We start from the raw sequence: 23,317 nt of genomic DNA, 5'->3' as shown, positions 1-23,317 counted from the left end.
TAATTTTAATATAACATATACTTGTCTTTCTAAAATAAACAATTTTTTTCAAGGAATTAAGTGCTCAATAATAATCGCTGTTTTTTTCCTTCTCTCTAGTGTTCATAATGGCTTCCGGGCTTTTGGTTTATCCTTTTGGTTTCAACTCTGCTACTGTGAAGAGATTCTGTGAGAATTCAGACATCTACTATGCAGGAGACTGCCAGATCGGATGGGGGTATATGCTGGCAATTGTTGGGGTCATGTTGTCTGTCTTTTTACCATTCTTTGCAAAATATGCACCAAAAGAGCACATATCTCCAACTCCAATACCTACTATTTTATAGTGTTTTATTATTGTTTAAGAACAGACCATCCCTGTCTACAGGCAATGGGCAGAAATTATTATAGCACTTCCATTTAGCTGTATTGCTAAAGAAAACAAGGAGATGGGGAGAGAAGGTCAGACACACAAAGACCAAAAGTGCATTGATAGTCTTCCGTAAGTATGACTAGTGAACACTCTGGAATTGAACTAAGATTAATCAGCAGCCTTTATACTGCTCTAAACATATACTGGCATAATGCCTTAGACAAAAAAAAAATCTGTTTATCCTCAAAACATCTGTCTACCTCCCAAACAGTTTCTTTTGTGTCTCAAAACCGTAAGTCTTTTAAAAGCTTTGATTCACCTTTTTATATATTATTAAATGTCAAAACTTTTATTAACCCAATAATTTTAAAATCAATAATGATATTTTGTTATTATTTTGATTAGTGAAAAAAAGCCTGCTACTAGCCATGACCTAAAATTAAGCTTGAAATCTAAAAAGAATTGTATACAAGCAAAATGTTTCTTTTTAATCTATATGTTTTAGTAGTACCTGCACGCTGTAAGTTGTAGGCACGCTTTTTACTATTGAGCTGATATTCAAGATATAAAGTCATCTTCATGGAGACTTGCACATGTTTTAGATAACTTTTTGTCAGAGAGAGATCTGACCACTTGCAAAGGCTCAATGATGATCTGTTTAACAATAGGAAAAAAAAGGGATAAGAATGTTGTATATATTTCTCTAGATGATAATTTTATGTGGAATTTTACAAAATCATGTGAACCATGACAGCTGTAGGTTTTGTTTTTTGTTGGCTGTTTTTTAAGGCTGGAAAAGCAAATACTTTGTTTAAAAACGTAAGTGCCCATAGGCCTTTTATGGAATGACAAAACAAGTCAGAACGGACTGGATTCTGATATTTCCATTCCTGTTGAATAGCCCATTATCCTAACTATATCCTAATTATTGTGAAGTGAAATGCTGCTTAACATGGATAAGGTTCTGGTGTCCTGTCAGAACTAGAAAATGGCCCCTATTTCACGGGTATTTGTAAATGAAATCCGTGAACTCTAATTTCTACAATAGCATTTGGATTCACTGCTATCTAGGATTGAAGTAAGTGCACTTTTGATTGCCTTATGCAAAAGAAACATTGGGTTCTAATCTCACTCGACTCTTATGTTTTTCATTTAAAATAAAAATTGAATTCTAATCCTATTCTCATTTTACTACATAATCTTTTATTTTCTATTATTTATTAATAAATAAACAGCATAGTTTATATTTAATTCAGAGCTGTACCTCTCAGTTTTGTATTTTGGCACAAACCAAGTGATCAAATTTATTATTCTTCACTTAGCTGGGCCCAACTAATTTGTGATTTTTTTTTAATTAAAAGTGTACATGAAGGGACAGATAAAGAAATGTCGAAAAATGCGAAGACAGAACAGATCATTTTATTTTAATACATGTCAAAGAGTTATACAGTCTTATTTACATTCCTCCACCTTCTGAACATTAATGGAACGTTATTATTTTCCAAAATAATTGCCTGTTGTTGCATTTTCATGCACTCTAAAAGCAAATTCTGCACAGAAACTTATGAAGTTCCATTATTAATCTTCTAAAATACAGATTTCAGAGAAGATATAAGTACACTGAGAGAGAGCGCTATGTGTTTTTGCCCACAATGACTAAGGAATTAAATCTTCCAAATATTTAACAAAGTAGGTTGAAGGAACGTCTCTAAAGTAAAAAGAATAAATTCCAGTCATTTCTGTATAGCAATGTACTTTTTAGTAATGTCTTACTTTTTTTTTAATGAATGGCTGAAATTGATAATTTTCATATAAAAGTCAGAAAAGTGAGGAAAAAATGAACAAAAAACAGGTAAAAAGAAAATCATAACTGCAATGTAGAGCGAGAAAGAGATGCAGGCTTTTCTTTCCTAACCGACCTGTGCCTTTACACTAGAACCATTATACAAGACAGGATAAATATGGTAAAAAAAAAAAAAAAATCATCAACTGAAAAATGTTGAATAATGTATAAAAACTGTATTATGTAGAGTTTTTTCTGTTTTGTGTAATGTTTACGATTGTTCACTTAATGTTTCACTAGAAAAAGTGATTTGTTAGTGTAAAATAGAAAATAGTTTTTGCAAAGATCCAAATGCTTACTGAGAGTAAAATTATGCTAGATTTTTATTAATATCCAAAACATACAGAGTAGACACAAATGGCCCATTCCTGTCATTGCTTATTAATATAACTTTCATATGTGTAGAACTGGAACCATCATTCATTCAATAGAAATCGTGGGACTACAACACTTGTGTGCTGCTGATTACATGCACATGTGCTTGCAGGCCTGGTCCCACACTTTGTAAGCTTCCTTTGTAATTTTAACTTCACTGTTACAATGGAGTCTGACACATTACAACACTGCTTTCTGCTTTGAACGATTTCAAGCTCTACTTCCTGTAACCTTCTTCACCTTTTATGAGTTAAACTAATGCCTCCATTTGTAGCTTTCTTTAATATGTTATACTATTTAAAGGAAATTGAGGATATGTATATGACCTTTGCAATTGGATAGATGAAACTGTCATGTAAACGTCCATGTTCAGAACCAGTTTAGCACAGAATTTAGAGTTGATAATATAAATGATTCTAACAACAGTTAGTAAAGCATATCCTTTAGATCCTCATTTGGAACTTAAAGTGGGATGTTGTTAACAATACATTTTCTAACACTGACAGATCACTTTTTTTAATAAAGACTGTCTGGAAGTGAAATTGTGTAAAAGCGTTTTCTTGTTAAAAGTCGAACAAATTACTGGATCAGGTTCAAGTTTTATTCTAAATATATAATTTTTTAAGTGTAACTAAAGCTGTATTTTCCATTAATGTGTTTCTGCGTTGATTAGCTGACTCCTTTTTAGAATACTAACCGTTTTCTGTATTTGACTTGTTGGATACAATATTTCAATTATTTTAAATGTGAAATTTCCAATTGCCAACAATGTATAATAAAAAAGTTACACTGTTCACAATTTTCTTGACTTTTTTTGGTTTACAATTCCCATCAGATTTAGTAACAAGCTTCTGAAGTAGGGGAACAGGATAAGGGGAAAAGGAAATATAAACAGCAGGAATAATCTCTAAGAGTTAATGTTTGAAGGCAAAGACACATAAACAAGAACCTGGTCCATCCATCATGAAAGACAGTCCCATGGCAAAAGCAAGGAAGTTCTGTGTTCAAGTCATCTCTCCCCAAATTCCTTTGAGCCCTTGAGCAATTTCCCTATGGTTTCAGTGATGCATATACCTGCATACATAAGGTAACAGACAGAAGTGCTATGAATGGGATACTCCTTGCAATTGTCACAGTGAAAAAGGACCATAAGGGCCTTTTTTTTTTTTTTTTAATAAAATTGACTAAAAAAACCCGTTTCATTACAAAGGATAGGACTTGGCTCCACTTAGTTAAACAAAAAGAGTTTGTATAAATAATGTACTTATAATCAAGTTCAACATTTTTTATTCAGAATTTCTTCAATAAGCTCTATTCAAGTAGGCAACTAAAATTTGTTATTGCATAGGTAACTAGCAAAGATAAACTACAAAATGTAGCATATGGAAACATCAAAACATTGTTATCAACATTTGTTGGATAATACAGCCTAGTGAATTTTCAATTATTTAATAAGATTTTCAGTATTAGTTTTGATAAATGCTTTAGGATGTGCAGCCTTCACGGGTAGTGATGAATGAAAATAAGCGTTGGCCAACCATTTCAATCGTTTTAAATTTCATTCATTGTTTTTACATATGCTGTCATCTCAACATCTGCGATTTTAACAAATTCTTGGAAAGCATTTTGTTCGGGAATAGTTGCTGGTCTTACAGAGACACACTTGAAAATGTTCCTTTTTGTGTCATAGTTTCCCATGCACCTGTGCACTCGACCTCTAATCAGTCTTGGAAGCTCCCGGTCCTTCATAAAGAGCATAATAAACAAAACAAAAACAAAAAAAATCACCTTTCTGATATGAACAAAGCTTTCAAAATGTCTGGGGAATAAATGCTGTTAGTTATTAGTGGATTTCTGAAGACTGTATCAAATGTAGAAGGCATTTACTTCCATATCAGCTTCTTTGCCATTATCAACTACTTAGGAGCTGAACTGAAATTACCATCTACATCTTCAGTATTTTTGGTAAAACAGAAGTCTAAGGCCACTTAAATAGTGGCTGGATTACTACTCTAGACCACTTTGGCAGCAATATAGTATATAAGTTTCCAACTTTCCTTTTATACATTAACTTTCTGTTTTATTAGAACATGCATTATTAACTTCATAAAAGGGACTGTAGCTAGCAGTGTCTGCATTATGTATGGATATGGAAATGCTTACAATTTCATAAAATACACATGGCAGACTCTCCTTTCCATCTCTCAAAAGAAAATTCTTTGCCCCGTATGCTCCGGGTGTGACTGCAGAATCGAGTGTGCCTATGCCATTTAGCAAAAATAAATGAGGATGTAAATATCAGTGCAGTACTAAATACGATATACAAAGATATTGTGACAACATCTACTACACAAAAGCACTAACATATATATTAGCATCAGCTTTCTACCACAACGCATGTGGGCGGTACTGCAAGTTCCAATGCAAATTAGAGGCTTTACATAGTGAGTGACCAAATGTGTTTTTTGTCATCATCACTGGAAACAGGTAATTCCCTTGTTAACCAGAGCAAAACAAAATTCTCTTAAAGCTTTATTCATCCTCACATGCAAATGAACATTATAAATATTTGCAGTCTTGTCAATATGGGAGTTTCCTGCAATCCCGCTATAACATAAATTCTTATTCATCTTGATTTAAAGACTTCAGTCATTTCTGTCATCTCTTGTTAGGTTCATTTCTCAGGCAATGTCAATTAAAATGCAAAGCGAAGCCACTAAAAGTCATCTCCATTTAGAAGCACTCCCAAGTTTGGACTGATTCCCAGATTAATTCTATTAAAAATTACTGTAAAACAGTACGTCCCTACAGAAGGTCTCTGTTTAGTAGGAAAATTTACTGTAATACATACCAAAAAAAAGGAAAAGAAAAAAACAGGAGAGAAAGAGCTTAAATGTTGGAGGGTGACAATATTATTAATTTTATTCCTATTTTGGTCACCTTTAATAGCTGAATGTATCTCCCAGCACAAAAATTAAATGGCACTCATGCCAGTATTTTGGTTTTCTAAATATTTCAGCTTGTTCCTACACTTAATAACACATTTTCTCTTAGTGGCTGTCCCACCATTATTATCAGTTATAGCACAATCTACCATGCTTACCCAAAACTTCAAATAATAGTACAGTTTTATAAGCATACTGACTCCAGTGCTTCATACTTTCAATGACTGCAGATATGATTCGCAAAGAATTCTGTTTTTCTTTAAGTTTTAATTGAAATGATGAAATTTCCTTTCAAAGAAAGATGAAAACTCCCATTAGAAACACTCACAGACTTTTGAAAGGTAGACAGACATTTACATATTATGTTAAATATGCAATATTTACATTAACACTAGAGTATTTTTTCAGACTAGAAAAATAAATCCCTATCAATTTATTTGACCATGCTGGGGATTTTAGGTTATTATAACGTGAAAATCTCAAATTCAAATTTTCAGAAACTTAAGGGTTTACTAAGACAGCTAGGACTGATGAAAGCCTCATCTTTCCTTAATTTTCTTTTTTTTCTCCACCGTTTTCCTCACTGTATCTTCCTGTTAACTCTCTCCATAAGTTTACCTGCGTTTTGTCTTCTTGAACACAATTAAATTGTTTTTCATTCATTTTATTTTGCTGAATATTGTGGTTAAACTTATATGACAGACTGTGATCTTGCAGACTTCTTGATACAGTATTAGGTTTCACTGGCCATTGTGCTTTAGATGAGTATGTTTGGCTGATTTCTGCTGTTTTGATATGCTGAGAAGAATTATGGTTACCAGGGTTTTTTTGCTGCTGAACAGTTTTCAAACTACTTGAAATGTTCTCAAACTTTCGAATAATTCCACTATCAGATATTAAATCTGTCCTGTTACTTAAAGAAGTACACACATTTCTGTTCCAAACTTTAGTACTGGTAGTCTTCTCTTCTGCCCTGCAGTGTAACATAATATATAATTCAATATTACAATACCCATTCTGAATATTCAGATAAGTAATTAAAGTATATAAATGCATTCTACGTGTCATTCTTTTAGATTTTAAAAATATCTAGCGTATGTTTAGGCTCCAGTAAACTCCACTCCAACAGACTCCACTGGAGTGTGCACTTAAATTTTGTCCGTATACAGAGCTGTAATGACATGTGTGTTTAAATCTGCTGAATTCATTAGGACTTTAAAACTTTTTAAATTACTGTCTGGCATAAGGGCTCTTTCCTGACCTAAGATTTACATGCTTTTCTTAATTTTAAAATAAAATAAGCAAAATTTCTTCTGAGAGTATTTCTGAATTATCCTTCCACCACCATTACTGAAGAAACCATTTAAAACAAACTCTAGTGCTGGAGTTTATGTTTTCCAAAGCCTACATTTTAAAAGGAGGCCCAGACATTGCTTCCATCTCCATTCCATTTCGCCTTAGAAGGCACTTCTTTGAAAGATACTTATTCACACTCTCTTCTTGCCATTTGAAAAGAACCGGCGGAAGGGAAGAGAGAAAAGGATGATTATAACATTGCTGGAAGATTTTTCTACCAGCTCTGGGCATCTGAGTCTGTAAGCTTTTGCTTGGTTTGCAAGACCATGGAATTCACAATTAAATTCAGCTTTGATTGAATGTTCTGATACATAATTGCCCCACTGTACACTGACAGAAATTGTTTTGAACTTGTTGATAAGTGATTCCTGGAATTCTACTTCCGAGTTTCTCTCCTGGCTCTCTGTTGATCCTCTTCCTTTCTAAAGCATTTATTTGTAACGGTTCTGATTCAGCAAAGAAGCTTATGTTTGTGCTCAAGTGTTTTGCTGATATGAAATCCTCACAATGAAAAAACAAATTTGGGTTGAAAGTGGGCAAAACATCACTGCAAAGCAAAGTGGAGTCTCAAAAACTGATGATTTTTTGTACTATGAAAATTAGAATTAGTAAAGCAGCTTATCTAGTTAACCTCAGACATGCCTGATATTTAAGCCATAACTCAGGAACATTTAAGAACAGGCAAATTCTATCCACTTTTATTGTAAGATTGAATTTTAGGTCTGATAATAAGGCGAGATACTAGGTCCAATTAATAGGCCCTCAATAGCTACACTGGAAAGATACTCACTGATTTCACCAGGTTTTGGCTCATAATCAGAATTTAATTGTTTAGGAGTACAGTGATGATCTGAGAATTAAAAGGGTCTTTCTGAATGCAACTAGACTATAGAATGATACAGGATATATTTTCATATGAGAATAAGAACAATTTTGGTTAAGGATAATACAATTTACAGACTATACCAACCTGAAGGCATACAAGTTTTTTCCAGCATTTGCTGAATTAGACTTTGATGCATTTTGTGGTTCCATAAGCGAAGGAGCCATTTGATGTTCTGTTTGGCTTTCAAAGATAAATTTAAAGTATCAGAGATATAGTAGCAGCTTTATTGTAAGACAGACATGTGAACTGTAGTTTATGAAACAAATAATAACCAAATAAAAATGAAAAAAAACAAAATAATCTGCTTTTACATACCCATTGTTTGCTGCTTTCTGCAGTTCAGTCACTTCTGCGTTTGCAGTTCCCCAGCCTAATTCTCAAAAGACAAAGGATTGCATATGGATACAAACTGAAAAGATTGAAAGGTGTAAGTATCCTTAGGGCTCCTATCATTTATTTGCTTAATGTTCCACAAATAGTCTAACATTAAAAAAAAAAAAAGGAGAAGACTGATCTTCTGATATCTGTAATTACAGGCCTTTTCTAGATAATGCTTAAGTTACAAACATTAGGCATTTCTTGTTAGCAGAGAGACATTTTTGCTGTAAGCGAACCATAATAAACAATGAAAATAATAGAGATAGAATCCTATTTCATTCTTTCAAAGCATGATTTAGGGAACAAATTCTCTTCTGGATTACAAAGACATCTTATAAATGTTTCCTCTTGTAACACGGGCCTTGAATTTTGATTGAAATCAACTGAAAACAAAAGGTCAGAGTTCCAAGAGACTCCATTTAAATGCCAGCATGCTACCGCATTCTCTAACATACAAAGAGTCAACCTCCCTCTAGGCACAAAGTAAGAAAGCTCAATTGTATAAAGCAGAAAGAAACTTCCTGGAGGACATTTTATACATAATGAACTTTTCAGCAATAACCATAAAGGAGGCATATAGTTCTTGATAAGGCTGATGTCTAATTTAATAAAATACGTCATAAAGTTAACATTTAAATGGATGTAGAACCATTAAAAAATATACATAGCTTATTTACCCAATGATGTGGGAGAAAAGTCATAAGCTCGTGTCCCAGAACTAGTACAAGGCTCGTTTTTAAGAGGATTTGAAGTGAGAGGCTGTCTACTTCTTTTTTTCTGATTGAACAGAGGTACTGGCAGACAACCTAAAATTAAAATTCACATAATAATACCATATCAGCAGCAAAAGGACACACAACCTATACTTAAATACGTAAATACGTTACCTAACAATTCTATTATTTCACATTACCCAGAGGAATGATATTCCATAAAAAAGTAAGATAGACTGGCTATTGTCCTACAGAATTTATATTCCCAGACCTCTGTCCTGCAAAATTTTCCCTCAGTTAAACTTTTCACTTGGTGACCAGTCCCCTGAATCCATTCAAAATTTTGTCCTGTGCTGTCATAAAACAGACAATCCATTTAAGTCCACTCTGAATATTTTTTATACATAAATATATATATATATGTATGTATAAAAGCATAAAGAGGTGTAAACTGTAAGGTACACAAGAATGAATGGTACCTGCTGTGCTACGAGCTGAAGCGTCAGTTAAACTCCTTTTCATTTCTTTGTGAATCCTAATAAACAAGAACGTATGAAAGTTATATCAGTAGAGAAAGCAAACCAATTCATGCGCTAAAGATATCGAATTCATATGCAATGTTGTAGCAATCTGTCTTAATTCGTTGTATACCCCATTGCATGCATCAATTTAGACATGTTTCTAAACTGTGGGAGTAGTTGTACTGGATTTAGGACGCATTTACAGGCAGTCAAGTAACACGCAGATTGGTCTTTGTAGAGTGAGGGCCCCAATGATTACATTCTTGAAGTAGAAGTCATATTCTCTACCTTTTCTAAAAAGATAAATGCTGTAAAAATACTGAATCCACTTCTGATTTTAAACAGATACGTACACTCAAATACAAGAAATGTTTTGGAATTCCTGAAAATACAGTATTAATAGAAAATGAAAACTTCACTTAAACATTGCTGCAAACTGTGATGTCAAGGTACATGGCTCTGAATTTTAAACTGATGGTTTAACTATTCCATGAAAAATAGCATCACACTTCAAAAATTAAATTATGTTTCTTGATGTTATGGTGCAGACCTAAAACTGTTAACGAATTTACTCACATAAAAGATATTTTACATGTCAGAAACCATTATTATCAAATATTCTTAACGCCTATGAAGAGAAAAAATATGTATTAGCATGTCAGATACAGATAGCTTGCCGTATTTGCTTTCTGATTAACCTGCTTCTAAAGTAAATGTCCATATATTATTGTATAAGCTTTTGAGCACTGTGTAGTATCAGTTGCTATTCTATCGCAGTTAGTTGTCTATACTTGCTTTTAACGGCATGTGAACACCACCACATACTTTGGTATAGAAATAATATAAAACATTGCCTCTATGTTTATTTTGTTGAGTCAGTAGTTAACTGCATGCAGCTGTTAAACATGTTGATCAGAATTAAGCCCAAGTACCTACGATAGCTAGAGCAAAAGAGCTCATCAGTTTGCCCTTTCTTTCTGTGATATACATAAATTACAAGCTTGACAACATTAGAGCAGCTTCTGGATCATTGGTGCGATATAATTTACATTTAAACTGCTTTGGTGGCACAATAAAGCTTAATAGCCATCAGTAAGTAATATACATGTAAAATAAAGCTGCATAACCCTGACGATTCAGTTTACAAAGCCAACTTTGGTGCTGTATAGGATTTCAGATTGACTTATTTTGCTTATTGCCTTTTCCTGAAGCTGAGTAATCAGAAAACAACAGAGCTCAGAGCTAAAGGTTGAGAGAAAAGCGAAGTCGAAGATGGGGAACGGCAGCTGTCAGGGTAACCCTCCTCAGCCCTCGGACAGTAGCAGTACTCAGGCGCAGGCTAACGGAAACGCTCTGGAACCCCAAAAGATACGCCTGAGGCGAAGCCCGCCAAAAACTAACGGAAAAAAACGGTCGCTCGCCGCTCTCCCTCCCGCGCGAGGCGGGAAAGGGCGGGAAAGCGCCGCGCGTGCTCGCCTCGAACGCTGCGGCGCAGCGGCGCCGCCCGCTGCTCGCGCAGGCGCCGTTGGCCGCGGCAGGCGGTTAGCGAGGGGGCGCGGCCGGCCGCCGGGGGCGGGAGTCGCGCGCCGCGGGAGGGGCTGCGCGCAGGCAACGGCCCTGACTGGAAACTGCCTGTGCCCGGCTGGGGAGAGCGGGGCGAAGCAGCGCCTCGGAGGAGCAGTACATTGGTTCTCTGTAGGGTTCCTTGAGCATCTCCCTAGTCGTGGTAGTGGCGCACATGGTGACATATTTGGGATTTCCAGAAAACTGGACAAAAGCTGAATGTGTGAACACAAATGTGGATCTAAATAAACATATCTTCAGTTTTCAAGCTATTTTGCTCTTCCACCTCCAGCCCTGGGCTGGGTTTTACCCACCACTTCCCCAACCATTTCACTTCTGACTGGCTCCTGCGTTTTTTTAAAGTCTTAGCTCTAGGTAGGGTTTCAGCCTGTCCTCTTTTCGTAATTCCCCTTTTCTTCAGCCGGTGCCTGGGAAGGCTTTGGCTAGACACTAAAGCATGCAGCGTCACTCCATCTACGTGTACCTCTGTGGGTTTGACACCCAGACTTTATCTAATTCACTTCTTTTTTTTTTTTTTTAATTATTGCTTCTGTATTTCTACTCGTTTGGCACACGTTCTAAGCTCTCGGATGCATTGCCCGATACTCAGACACATAGTATTGGATCAAAAAAATGTGAAGCTGTATAGTGCCCTTAAGGCAACCACCAGTTAGGTGCTAAGGAGAGGGACTGAGTAAAACAGTACAAGCAGCCCAGGTGGGCTCTGCATACGTTAATGGAGACTGGCTGGGGAAGGGCTTTTCTACTACGCGCCATTACAGTTATTATTACTCTTTTGGTCATTTTTATGAGTTCAGTTGTAGAAGGTCCATCTAGTAGCCCACAGCAGTTGTTTTTAATTCACACAGGAGGATCCTACCGAAAGTACCGGTCAGCTCTGAGCTGGCAGGAGCTGCAGAGACGGCGTTGTCCATCTGGGGAAGAGGGCTCCTGTTTTAGTGAAACAACCGTTTCTGCTCTAGGTATGAGTGGCGATGGGGCAGGTTAGGGGGTTGTGGTGCTAAAAGTAACTGCTGCCTGTCTGCAGGGACCCATGCGCAGCCCATACAGGTTACCAAACATTTTGAGGTTCCCACTCGCTTTTTCCAACAGGCAGCTCTCTCCGCTGCCTTGTAGAGTCAATCCCAAATTGATATGCTGCAGAGAGTGGTCTGTTCTCTTCTACGGAGTTCAGAGCAGGTCACCTCAGTGGGGAGAGAGGTACGTAAAATATTTTATGCTATGTAGTATCATTGTCGATAACTGCGTATCATCCTACGCGCCTTACTCCTAAGCCTGTAGTTTTGTTGAAAAAAACCTCGCAGTGCACAAAAGCAGTACTGAATTCTTAATAAAACACGTGCTTCCCTAAATATTTCTTCAAAGTATGAACATTGGCCGAGCACAGAAATAAAGAACTGCTCCCAGCATTTAATCCAGCAGGATGAAAATTTTGGAAGTGCTTTCATTTATGCCCACAAGTTCACAGGCACTGGCAATGTCCTGGGAGTCCAGGAGTTAAAAACCGTTTGGAAGTTAAGTTGCTCTAAGGGTATAAAAGAGGCTTCCATGGCTTTAGTTCCTCAACTCATGTTTGGAAATGCACTGTGTCTGTCCTAAGAAAGCTCTTAGGAGACATACTTCTTGCATATTAAATGAGGTAAGTGCATGGACGATCTCTGTATTTCATTCAACTTTTTGCAAGGAATTATAACCATTACAATACCATCAGAAATGAAAGATATTTACTAGCAGTGCATATTTGCATTTTCCCATTTACCCTTCAAAGTGCTGTGCTATTTAAATTCAACAAACCAAGATTCAAAGTGTGAGTCATTTTTTCAGGCAGCGTGTAAATAGCCATTTTGGCACCATCACTAAAGAGAGCAGGGTCAAAGGACAGTACAAACTGTCCAGCGTTGTAAAATACAGCTTTACTGCTTTGTTTAATAAATTACTTACTATGATTACATATCTAACAGCGTGCAAGTACAGGAGTAATACAGCTGACTGTTCAAGTAAACATAGTATTAACTCACTATAAGGTTCAGCAAATCTGTAGGCATAAGCTGAAATGCAGAGGATAACTTTTGTAGGAAGTACGCTCACGGCAGAATTCATCTAGATGTGTAAGTACTGTGTTTAGCTTTCTTTTCGTATACCTATAACCTATCAGTCTGGGTTACAAAAACCTCTCCCAGATGCTAGCCAAATCTTCTCCTAAATCACTGGAGTATAATCTTAATAAAAAGGAATTCAGTTTCAATAAACGCTTTCTTATTCCTTTACAATGCAACATTTTTATGTTGTGTGCAGGACACTAATTGTAAGCACTTCTGTTGCGTATAGTGGTAAAACTTACTGTTTGTTTTTGAGACCTTTTATTCGAAAAGTTTTAGCCCTCTGTACTAAAGCATTTGGGAATGAAAGTATTTTTTTGTCATGCACTCAAGTAGTTCAAGGCTGAAGCTGGGCTGTACATGGAAGGCTGCTGCTCAGCTTAAGTTTCCTTTGAGAAAACCTATCTGAACACTTTTAGAACTGGAAGAAGTCAGGTTTGTTGACTAAGTTTTTGGGGAGGAGAGCACAGCTCTTGTTCCATTGCGGTCTATATCTATTTCCTTTTTTACAAGAGGATTACAGAAATTAGAAGGGTCATCACCAACTAAGTTGTTTCAAAGTCACAGAGGTCTGTGTTAGCAGATCCCAATACAGAACTATAGCGAAGAATGCTAGATAAATTGTGGATAATTTGCCCTTTAATTTTAGTTAGCGTTCCTTCCAGTCACTGTTCTTCTCACACTATAAAACAAACAAACAAAAGGGTCATACAAGCAACAACGTTTTGAGGAACTCAGCTGTTCTTGTTTTATAGATGACAGTACTTGATGTTTCATCATTATGTGTTGAACTCAAGCCAAGGTATGATTCATATTTTACTGGTTTTGCTCAGTTTAAATCATTCTGTTCTTGTTTACTGTAATGTTTGTGCAATTTAAAACATACATGAGTATACTTGCTACACCTAGTTTGAAATGCAAAACAGACTTTTAAGTGAATATTGTTTTAAAGCATACATTAGAAAAGTCTTCTTGTACATTTTTTTCATTAGTGTTGTATTTACTTACATATCATATATTAATGGAGATTGCCTGAAGAAGTTAACTTCTGAACTGTATGACCATTAACAGAGATATTACTAAATATGGTAAATAAAGGGGAGGGATCCTTTAGAGGGAGGAGTGTCACTTTAGCAACTCGCTGTGTTGCAAGGGGAATCTAAAAGTGCTACAGAAATGTTAATATACTTTCATTCACATCTGACTAAAACAGCTTAAGAATTTCCTGTCACAAAAAGTTAAAAGAATTTTTTCTTGAAAACAAAAGTTTTGTTTTATCATTATTTTCTGTTTTGCTTTCAGCAATTCTTAAAGCTGCTGAATAACATGACTTCCCGTTCTGTTGTTCATAAACCTCCGGTAAGAAAGGTTGCTATCTTTGGAGGAACTCACGGTAATGAGTTATCAGGGATATATTTGGTCAAGCACTGGCAAGAGCATGGAGCTGAGATTCAAAGAACAGGAGTGGAAGTGAAACCATTTATAACCAACCCAAGAGCGGTGAAGAAATGTACTAGATACATTGACTGTGATCTGAACCGCGTTTTTGACCCTGATAATCTTGGGTAAGAATAGCTGTTCTTTGTGTTGTTTCATTTTTCTTTTTTTTTTTAAATTGTAAGGAGCTTCCCTTCTAGATTAAAACGTTAACATAAGTTTCACTACTATTCTAACTGTGCAGTCACATAACTGAAATTACTGACCTTTAACCCAAAAATAACAAATTGCCTGAATGTAACAAGATTCATTTTAAAAATATTGTTAGTACAAGGAGTCTCAAACCAACACATAATCTTAAACATTATATTTTAGATCAGTATTAGATTAGCTGTATTTGTGTAAACTTAAAGTATTTTTGCTTCTCTGAGTTGGGCAATCAGCTTTGGATCTCTTCTGAATACAAATACATTTGCAGGAAGATAGCAGATGTGAAAACACAAAGCCATTTAAATATGAACCTATTACTAAGCATCTGAAAAAAGAATAAAAATGGCATGCACTTGGGGAAGTATGTTTAATTTCTGTTATATATAATAAAACGTGAAATCTTGAAATTAGCCAAGTTAGAAATATGTATACCATGGCAAAATGATACACAATAATTTAACTGACATATTATTTAAAAAAGAAGGCATACAATCTATAATAAGAAAATTGACATGAATCTATCTATTTGTATTTGAGAAATCTATTTTACATTTTTAATGGGATTTTATGTTATTCTGCTTTTGAGGAAGCTATTCCAGATGTGTACTTTGCTGTATGAACCAAACATTGTAGTAATGCATCAGAAAGATTGTAAAGGTAAAGCTGAATATCACTGAAGGAAATATATATATCGCATATATTTTATAAGTATGGTTCTTCTTACAGTGCATCTATGCCTGTTCGCCTGACTTTTTATCTTACTGAGGATTTTGTTGTTAGTTATTCCCTATAAAGTAAACAGACTTTTTAAGAAATGTGACAAATGTTTAGGCTGTGCTCTTAATTGCTTACTTAAGATAAATATATGTGAAAAAGGTGGGTTTGTTTGTTTTCAGCTGCTTTGAACATAAAAGGCTTGAGTAAAAATTGTGGGTTGTCTTCATTTTTTTGCAATTTTTACTAACATTCCTCAGTAAAACCTCTTCCATTGCCCAGTCTTTTTGCAGCATTAGTGAGTATTTTTGAAAGACTTTCACCTGACCCCTCTATCTGTAGGCTCTTCAAGATTACAAATGATTTTACAAAATAAGAACAAGGAGAATGAAATCCTAATACTACTGAAAGTAATGGTGGATGCCCTGTTTGCTTTAATAAAGTGACTGTTAAGAGTCTCACTGGAAGACACCTTTAATTTCAAAGGCAGAACTAAAGAATGCAAAGGTGGAATATGTTATATACAGAACCATAAAAATAGAAAAGGACCTTGAGTGGTCACATAAAAATTCTTAACCCTCTTGTCCCACCACTAGATCGATTGCATGTCAACCATTCCTAATAGATTATGCCTTGCTGATTCTTAGAAAGCTTCAGCAATGGTGATCCCATAATTTTCCTCAGCAACTTCTTCTGACGTGTAAATATACTTGCAGTTAGTAAGGTGTTTCGTTAATTTCTATCAAACCTTTCTATGTGCAACTTAATATCATTATTTCTTATGAAATTAATAGTCTTGTAAAGCTTGAGCTGTAGTAAGAAAGCAAGCTTGCTTGAGCCCAAAAGATAATAGGTGTTTCTATATGGCATATGGGTAGTATACCAAGTCTGTCATCAAAAAACAGGTTTGCTGTCTTTGCAGAACAAGCCTGAACCTACAGTAGTTTTGTGCACTGTTAGTGTAAGAAAGATATCTTTCTGTCATACATGAATTGCCTGTAGGCAATTTCCCAATACAGACAGGAAACAGAAGATCTCGGACCTTTTCTTAGGCTAAGACCGTTCTTTAAGTGTAAGGTAGTCCTAGTCACGTGAGATTAAAAATATCAAAACCTAGGATGAACAGATTTGAGGTAGCAAGATGAGCTACCTCACAAAGCTATGAGTTTAGTGGGTCAGGAAGGCTCCAAATAACAGATTGTAAAAGCTTGATCAGAATATGAGAAGACAAGAAATGAAGCAAGTTATGAAAGACTTTGCAACTGAGGTCCAACATGAAAGGGTATGAACCATTATCTGAATGACTACCATCTTCAGTAGGAGCTGGATCCAGTCTTGGAAGTGGCTTTAAGTTGTCGATACATTTTGAGGTAGTTTTCTGCCTGCAGAGAAATTCTGAGTTGTATGGACTAGAAGTCAATGTAAAGAAATAAAAGAGAAGTAAATTGTTCTCCAGCTAAGATCAGATTAAAAAATTCTTACTACCCTTTGCATGAGATAGCTAATAAGAAAACTTGTTTTTTTATTAAAAGTCATACTTGCTTTATTCCAGCACAAATTCATCAACTTTTAACAGGTTGGTAATTAAATAGGAGATTTCAATTCCAATCAAATATGGAATTAAAGTAAAAAGAAAAGAATATATGTGTTTGTTTTTGACTGTAAAGCCATGGAATGAGTTTGCTAATTTCTTTATACTAATATTAACAGCAGGACAGTGGTGGAAGATACTCCATATGAAGTGAGAAGGGCTCAGGAAATCAATCATATATTTGGTCCAAAAGGTAGTGATGATGCCTATGACCTAATTTTTGACCTTCACAACACCACTTCTAACATGGGTTGTACTCTTATACTCGAAAACTCCAGGGATGACTTTACAATTCAAATGTCTCATTATATCAAGGTAAAACTCATTTAAATGAACTATTAAAATATGTTTATTTGTAATATTGTATTACTATATATTACTTTGTAGTTTCTTTAAATACACTTTTTTCTGCCAAACTGTTTATTTAATTACTGATAGGATGGGTTATTTAATATCGGAGATAATTAAGAATTTGATTATAGTATCAGGTAATTCAGATTTGAACTCACTGTAATCTTCATGTATTAATAACTGATGGGCAACTGAGTAATGCCTCAAATAACATATATGAAAATAAATGTAATTGAACCTGCTTTTACACTGTTCTGTCAGGACCTTGGAAAAATTTGGGTCACAGATGCTGAATAGTTAAAACATTAATTTTCTGAATGAAAGGCATGGAAAAAGATAATGGAATCAGGTAATGGCAAACGTTCCCTTGATCAGTATTCATAGGAATACTGATATGTCTTTGAAAGTTGTTTGATTTTGCTGTTCCTGAAGCTGATAAGTATCGGTAGAGTAGGGTTTTCTAAAGCGCTAGCTTAAGTGCATTGAAACTATTGGTGATTTAGACAGATTTTTAAAAATTTCTTACTTTAGAAACAAGATATACAACATTTGATTTTTTTCTTGTTACTTGCATCCTATTTGAATCTTTATAAGATATTTGAAGATACAGACAGCTTATGGCTGAAACTGTATGAAGACTGATATCCAACAAAGTAGTGGTAGGCAGCAATCAGGAAAAAGATCTGAAGTAGGATTCTATGTTAAAACAAGTTGAAAAAAAGGGTAGTTCACAATTAACGTCCCCGTAAGAAAATCTAAATCTAACAGGAAAAAAAATTTGAAATTTGCTTTACACACTTTTGATTCTGTTTTGAAACATTGATGAGTAGGGTTTTTTTTTTCCTGTTAGCAATTACAGACTAGAACTGTGTTCATTTATATTAGCAGACAGCAAAGTTCAGTGGGGCATGCCTGGCATGAGCTAACGGAAAGGAGACCAACAAATACAGCTTTGTTTGTTTTCTAAAGATGTCCTACTTCTTTGAGGACCATGAAATAAAGGCAACATATTGAAGACATTGTGTAAATCACTTCTGCATCAGTAATCTTTTGTAGCACAACATTTAAAAATATTTGCATAACAAAGACATTTTTAAACAATCTTCACAGAATGCTTTGGCTCCAGAACGCTGTCCTGTTTTGCTGATTGAACATCCAACCTTGAAATATGCAACAACTCGCTCTGTAGCAAAACATCCTGTTGGTAAATATGACAAATAAAGACCATCTTTAACCCACCAGAAATGATTAGACCTAACTGCCTCGATATCTGTTTATTTCATTATATTACACGGAGTGGTCTGATAGCATTAACTATTTGTTTGACAATTTATTTACCGAATCAAACATACATGATTATCTCTTCTTTCCAAAGAGAACTCATTTTTGTTTGGGTTACAAAATAAGAAGCCTGATGGAACTTCATAAATTCAGTTAACCCACTGTTTTCAGAAAATATTTATAATATTTGAGGATAAGGAAGAAATAATCAGCTTCTGAAAAAAAATGTTTACTTCCTCTAAATAAGCCTTGGATGAAATGTGGCTTGCTAGCCAAGAAGCGGAAAAGAATTGATCTGATTAAAGACAGGGGAAATGATGTTCGGATAGAAGTGGTTAACTCTTTCATTTGTGGAATTAAACCATAACCATAGGAAAAAAAAATCATTATTTTGCCTTTCACATTAAACAATGAGTTCTGTAAAAGGTAGCACGGAAAGGAGGGATAAGGAAAAGAGTAAGAGAAATGAACATATATTGTGACCCTCTTCTCTTACCCTAGTAGCACATCTGAAAATGTACATACAGGTCTTTAAACCGATGCTGACTAGTGAGCTAAGTTTCCTGCTTGCGTCGCACAGTCACATAATTTTGTACTTTAAATTATTCATCTTAAACATAAAACAGTCATGTATTTCTGCTATGTATTCTAAGCATGTCATATATAACGGCCATATTAATAATCTCCCTCATTTGTAAACAGGCATGGAGGTGGGTCCGCAACCACATGGTGTTGTTAGAGCTGATACTTTGGACAAAATGAGGAAGATGATCAAACACGGCCTTGATTTTGTGCACCTTTTCAATAAAGGTAGAGTAAGTAATGCAAGAATAAATTCCCATGTGTCACATCTGTAGATTATTGCCAGAGAATAGTTTTTTAAAAAAACAGATTGGGCTACAACATTTTACAGTTAAACAGGTTAAGTTGGGGGGAAGGGGATTGTTACTAAAAAGGTGAATGAACTCAGTGTCTCATTATTTTAAATAACTGTGTGAGTACTGACAATTTACCCACACGTGGGTTTATTTTAATAGTATTCCCCTTTATGGGGATTTTAAGCTAGTAGCTACCTGTGACCGTAAGTGATTTTTATTTAACAGTTATAAGCTATTATTCATGAACTGAGAATTTTCAAAACATACAGTATTAACTACAATGGTACCAAAGATTAATTACAAAAATACGTCCTTTTTGGTAATATTGATTAAAGTGTATCAGTTCCATAATAGCTTTAATCAATAAAGGGTACTTACGCCCTACTCTAACAGTGGGTACGTATTTCAGAGCTGAGTTAGTCTCAAGGTTGCTCTAATCTTTGCTGGCTAATTGCAGCCCTAGGATACCTAAGTCAGAAATGCTCAGTGTTGACCGATCTTCCATTAATACTGTCATACATTCTGAATACCACCTAAATGTTAGTTTTAGGCCAGAAGAATTCCTGTAAAGCTCCTCAGGATAGCTTTAAGGACATTTCCCTTTTCTGAAGATTCAATAAGTATTCTGAACCTTGATCTTAAAGTTGCTTTGCAAATCTGAAATAGTAGTTAGCAATATTTGTACAGTAGTATGTACATTGAGAAGACTATATACATAAATTAATATTAAGAAGTGTTTAATTTGCATGCCTTCTATGCATGCTTATCTCAAATTATTATCAAGACATTTTGTAAGATTTTGTTCTACATCTGTGTACTGTATAAAATACATACTGACAAAAATGAGTGTTGAAGGTCTGAGTACATTTTGTCAGCGGGGGTTTTTTTGGAAGCAGAAGGAAAAGAATATAGTTGTGCGTGTCAGGATTGCCATTATTGTGCTGAAATGGTAAAGGTTTGATAGCACTGATATCATTCAATGTTATGCAACACTACCAAACACAGGTATTGCATTAAGACGATATATTTTGTAGATGAGGAATTTAAGTATACAGAATTGACTGGAAGGTCACATTTCAGTACTACTGATCAGATTGAGATCAGGGCTCTGCATGCAGCAGTACTCAACTTTCTGCGGCTTGGCTTTCAGGGGACTAAAAATCTAGAGCTATCCATTTTTATGATACATGAGCTAATCACTAATGTAAAATTTGATGAGGTACAACCTTATGACTTAAGCCATTCTAAAGAGAATAAGTAAGTAATGCAATGCTCTTTTTAACAGGCAGTTATTCATTTTTACCTTAAATTACATTTATTCTTTCTAGGAAAAGAATTTCCACCATGTACAGTTGAGGTTTACAAAATAATGGAGAAAGTAGATTATCCCAGGAATAAAAATGATGAAATTATTGCTGTTATTCACCCTAAACTGCAGGTAAATTCTATAATACTTCCATTTGAAACATTTTATAAGTATTCATGTGCTGCTTGTGTTACAGTACAGTATATTTTTAATAGCAAATGAGATAGTTACAATGACAATATTGCCAATGGATTTACTGAATACTTTAGGTTCTCCATCTAGTAAAGTTATATCACTAACGTTATACAGTATTTCAGTAACTGACTTGAGAATCTCTGAATCTAAAAACAATTTTGAACCCAAAACTGAAAAAACGATATCTAGAAAGATAGCTTATATTCTAAAAAGTAAATCTAATTTTAGATTCTGAAATGAGGGTCTGTTTTTAATCAGCAGTGAACATACAGAATTTCTTTTTTGCCCCCTTACCAGTGAATTCTACAGAAGCCTGAAAACAAGGGCCAGAAACCAAACTTAGGTAGTGAAGATTAAAAGGAGTTCATTTAAAAAGCTTTTGCCATAAACTGCAGAGAATATAACTTAGGAGCACAAACTTAGAACTCACATGAAAGTTACAAAAATTTGAAAATAAATATATTCTATTTATTTTCTTTTTCTAAGGATCAAGACTGGCAGCCAGTGAACAAAGGCGATCCTCTATTTTTGACTCTTGATGGAGAGGTAATCGCATATAAAGGGGACAGTACCGTCTATCCGACATTTATTAATGAAGCTGCGTATTATGAAAAGAAACAAGCTTTTGTAAAAACAGTCAAAATAAAACTCACTGCAGAACACCTCAGATCTTAGACCAGAACACTTAAAAGCTGATAACAGATTTTATGCACAAAGTGTGTATGTCTCTGCTGTGAAACCGAGTTTCAGATATTAGTAATTTACAGAATAAATAAATGCAAAATCCAATTTAAAATAGTAATTTAATTAACATCGCTGAGCACTTTTAAGACCAAAACTACTGTCATAATGTGAATTATAACTATTGTTTACCCATTCTAATAGATTACTATAGATACAAAGAATAAATATTATTTGTATGTAGTTTGTTAATTCACGCAATATAAAATGTTTAAACAATAAACCACACACATGGATTAGTAGCTATAAAACTTTCTTCAGTGTCATATCTAAACACGATTATTCCCTAAATTACATTATATAAAAAAACTACAGAATTTTTACTTTATAACCCCAAACCTTTGGGTTTTACTTTATAACCTACACTTTAAAGATGGGATGATTCTTGAAAATAATTCCTCACATAACTCGTACAAGATGGGAGACAAAAGAAATAAGTTGGGAGGAAGAAACTGGGAGAGGGTAGCTGTGGATTAAAATGCCTTTCTCATCTGCATACGTGACTAACCCCTATTGCAGTTGAAGTGGAGCGCTTAAGGTTAATTCTGCTTTGCTTTTTACGCTTATAAAGATATAGTACATGCTAAAAACATGATTTTTGAGAAAAAATTACTCTAAAAAATCTGTTGAAACTGAGAGTATTGTAAGATTAATTCAAGCTGTTTCTGATTTATCTTTAAATTAAAGACTTAGTTTTGAGTTTAGAAAGTATCCAGTACTTAGAAACATACTGGAGCAGTATTCTACTTTATGAAAACAACATTTATCCTTTTCCAAGGATACTTCTATTGTGATGGAGACAAAGAGTTTTTCATAGCTTTATAAATTTTTTAGCTGCATCCATCTACTGCTTGTAACATCTTCCAAATACAATGTTCATCAACTGTTGTACCCCAAAAGCTTTTAAAGTAGTAGTCAGGACGAGGTAAAATTGTTTGGATTTTGATGAAGAGCAATGCACAGATCATATGTAGGTATCTCAAAATGGAAATTAAGAAGGATTCTGTATCTGGAGATTTCTCAGAATTTTGAGACTCATTTGTTCTGTATTTATAGAAACAAAGCCTGACTGTTAAGAGTAGCTGAGAAGAGGAAGAAAATGGGGATTTAATTAACTTTCTAAAGTTGTTTTAACATTTTTGACAATAATCAGGGACAGAGAAAACATTAAAAAAACTTTACATAAATTCTAAAAGCATACAATAATTAGCTATTTACTAAAAGGTTCTTTGTCCAGATAACCCCCAAATTACATCCTTTGGAAAGTGATGTATTCCTTATTCCTTATTCACTACTCTCAGTCAAAATCCTTTTTTCCTCCCTTTCTGCGGTTCTTATGCCATAGCAATAAAATAAAGACACAGGGCAGAATGAGACGTTTATTGAATTACATGTTTTATTTCTTTATATTTAAATAAATATTGCATAAAAAGTTCAGACTGATCTGTTGTAGTCATTCATGGAGTTCTTGCTCAGAGCCTCAACAAACATACGAGACAGTAAACAACTGGTTTGCGTGATATGGCCAGGCTCTGTGGCCACAAACACAAAGTATTTTCTC

At 34.8% G+C, this 23,317-nt stretch overlaps 3 protein-coding genes across 3 annotated transcripts in view; 2 read left to right on the top strand and 1 right to left on the bottom strand.

Moving 5' to 3' along the window:
• The window catches only part of LHFPL7 (LHFPL tetraspan subfamily member 7), a 36,273-nt gene extending 32,904 nt beyond the window's left edge, over positions 1-3,369 (top strand). Inside the window, exon 3 of the mRNA XM_068909792.1 lies at positions 100-3,369. Coding sequence (XP_068765893.1) covers positions 100-326 — 227 coding nt within the window. The 3' untranslated portion in view covers positions 327-3,369. The remainder of the gene's footprint in view (positions 1-99) is intronic.
• Positions 3,370-3,448: 79 nt separating this feature from the next.
• On the bottom strand, positions 3,449-8,222 carry SPATA22 (spermatogenesis associated 22). The gene is made up of 6 exons (XM_068909791.1): positions 8,073-8,222; positions 7,842-7,937; positions 6,134-6,488; positions 5,674-5,803; positions 4,734-4,831; positions 3,449-4,313 (listed from the first exon to the last, which is right to left on the bottom strand). Exons 2-6 carry the CDS (start codon positions 7,919-7,921, stop codon positions 4,122-4,124), a joined length of 855 nt encoding a protein of 284 aa, XP_068765892.1. The 5' UTR covers positions 7,922-7,937; positions 8,073-8,222; the 3' UTR covers positions 3,449-4,121.
• Positions 8,223-12,486: 4,264 nt separating this feature from the next.
• Positions 12,487-23,193, top strand: ASPA (aspartoacylase). Its single transcript, XM_009672958.2, is given in 8 exon segments — positions 12,487-12,592; positions 14,355-14,617; positions 17,124-17,319; positions 18,466-18,559; positions 19,339-19,446; positions 20,843-20,952; positions 21,502-21,654; positions 21,657-23,193. Coding segments are annotated over 8 exon segments (1,032 nt in total). The 5' UTR covers positions 12,487-12,532; the 3' UTR covers positions 21,705-23,193.
• Positions 23,194-23,317: the final 124 nt, after the last annotated feature.

This window comes from Struthio camelus, chromosome 16 (genome assembly GCF_040807025.1).
Source record: "Struthio camelus isolate bStrCam1 chromosome 16, bStrCam1.hap1, whole genome shotgun sequence".
NCBI lineage: Eukaryota > Metazoa > Chordata > Aves > Struthioniformes > Struthionidae > Struthio > Struthio camelus.
The sequence above is the reverse complement of the archived record's forward strand: the minus strand, read 5'-3'. Positions and strand labels throughout refer to the sequence as shown.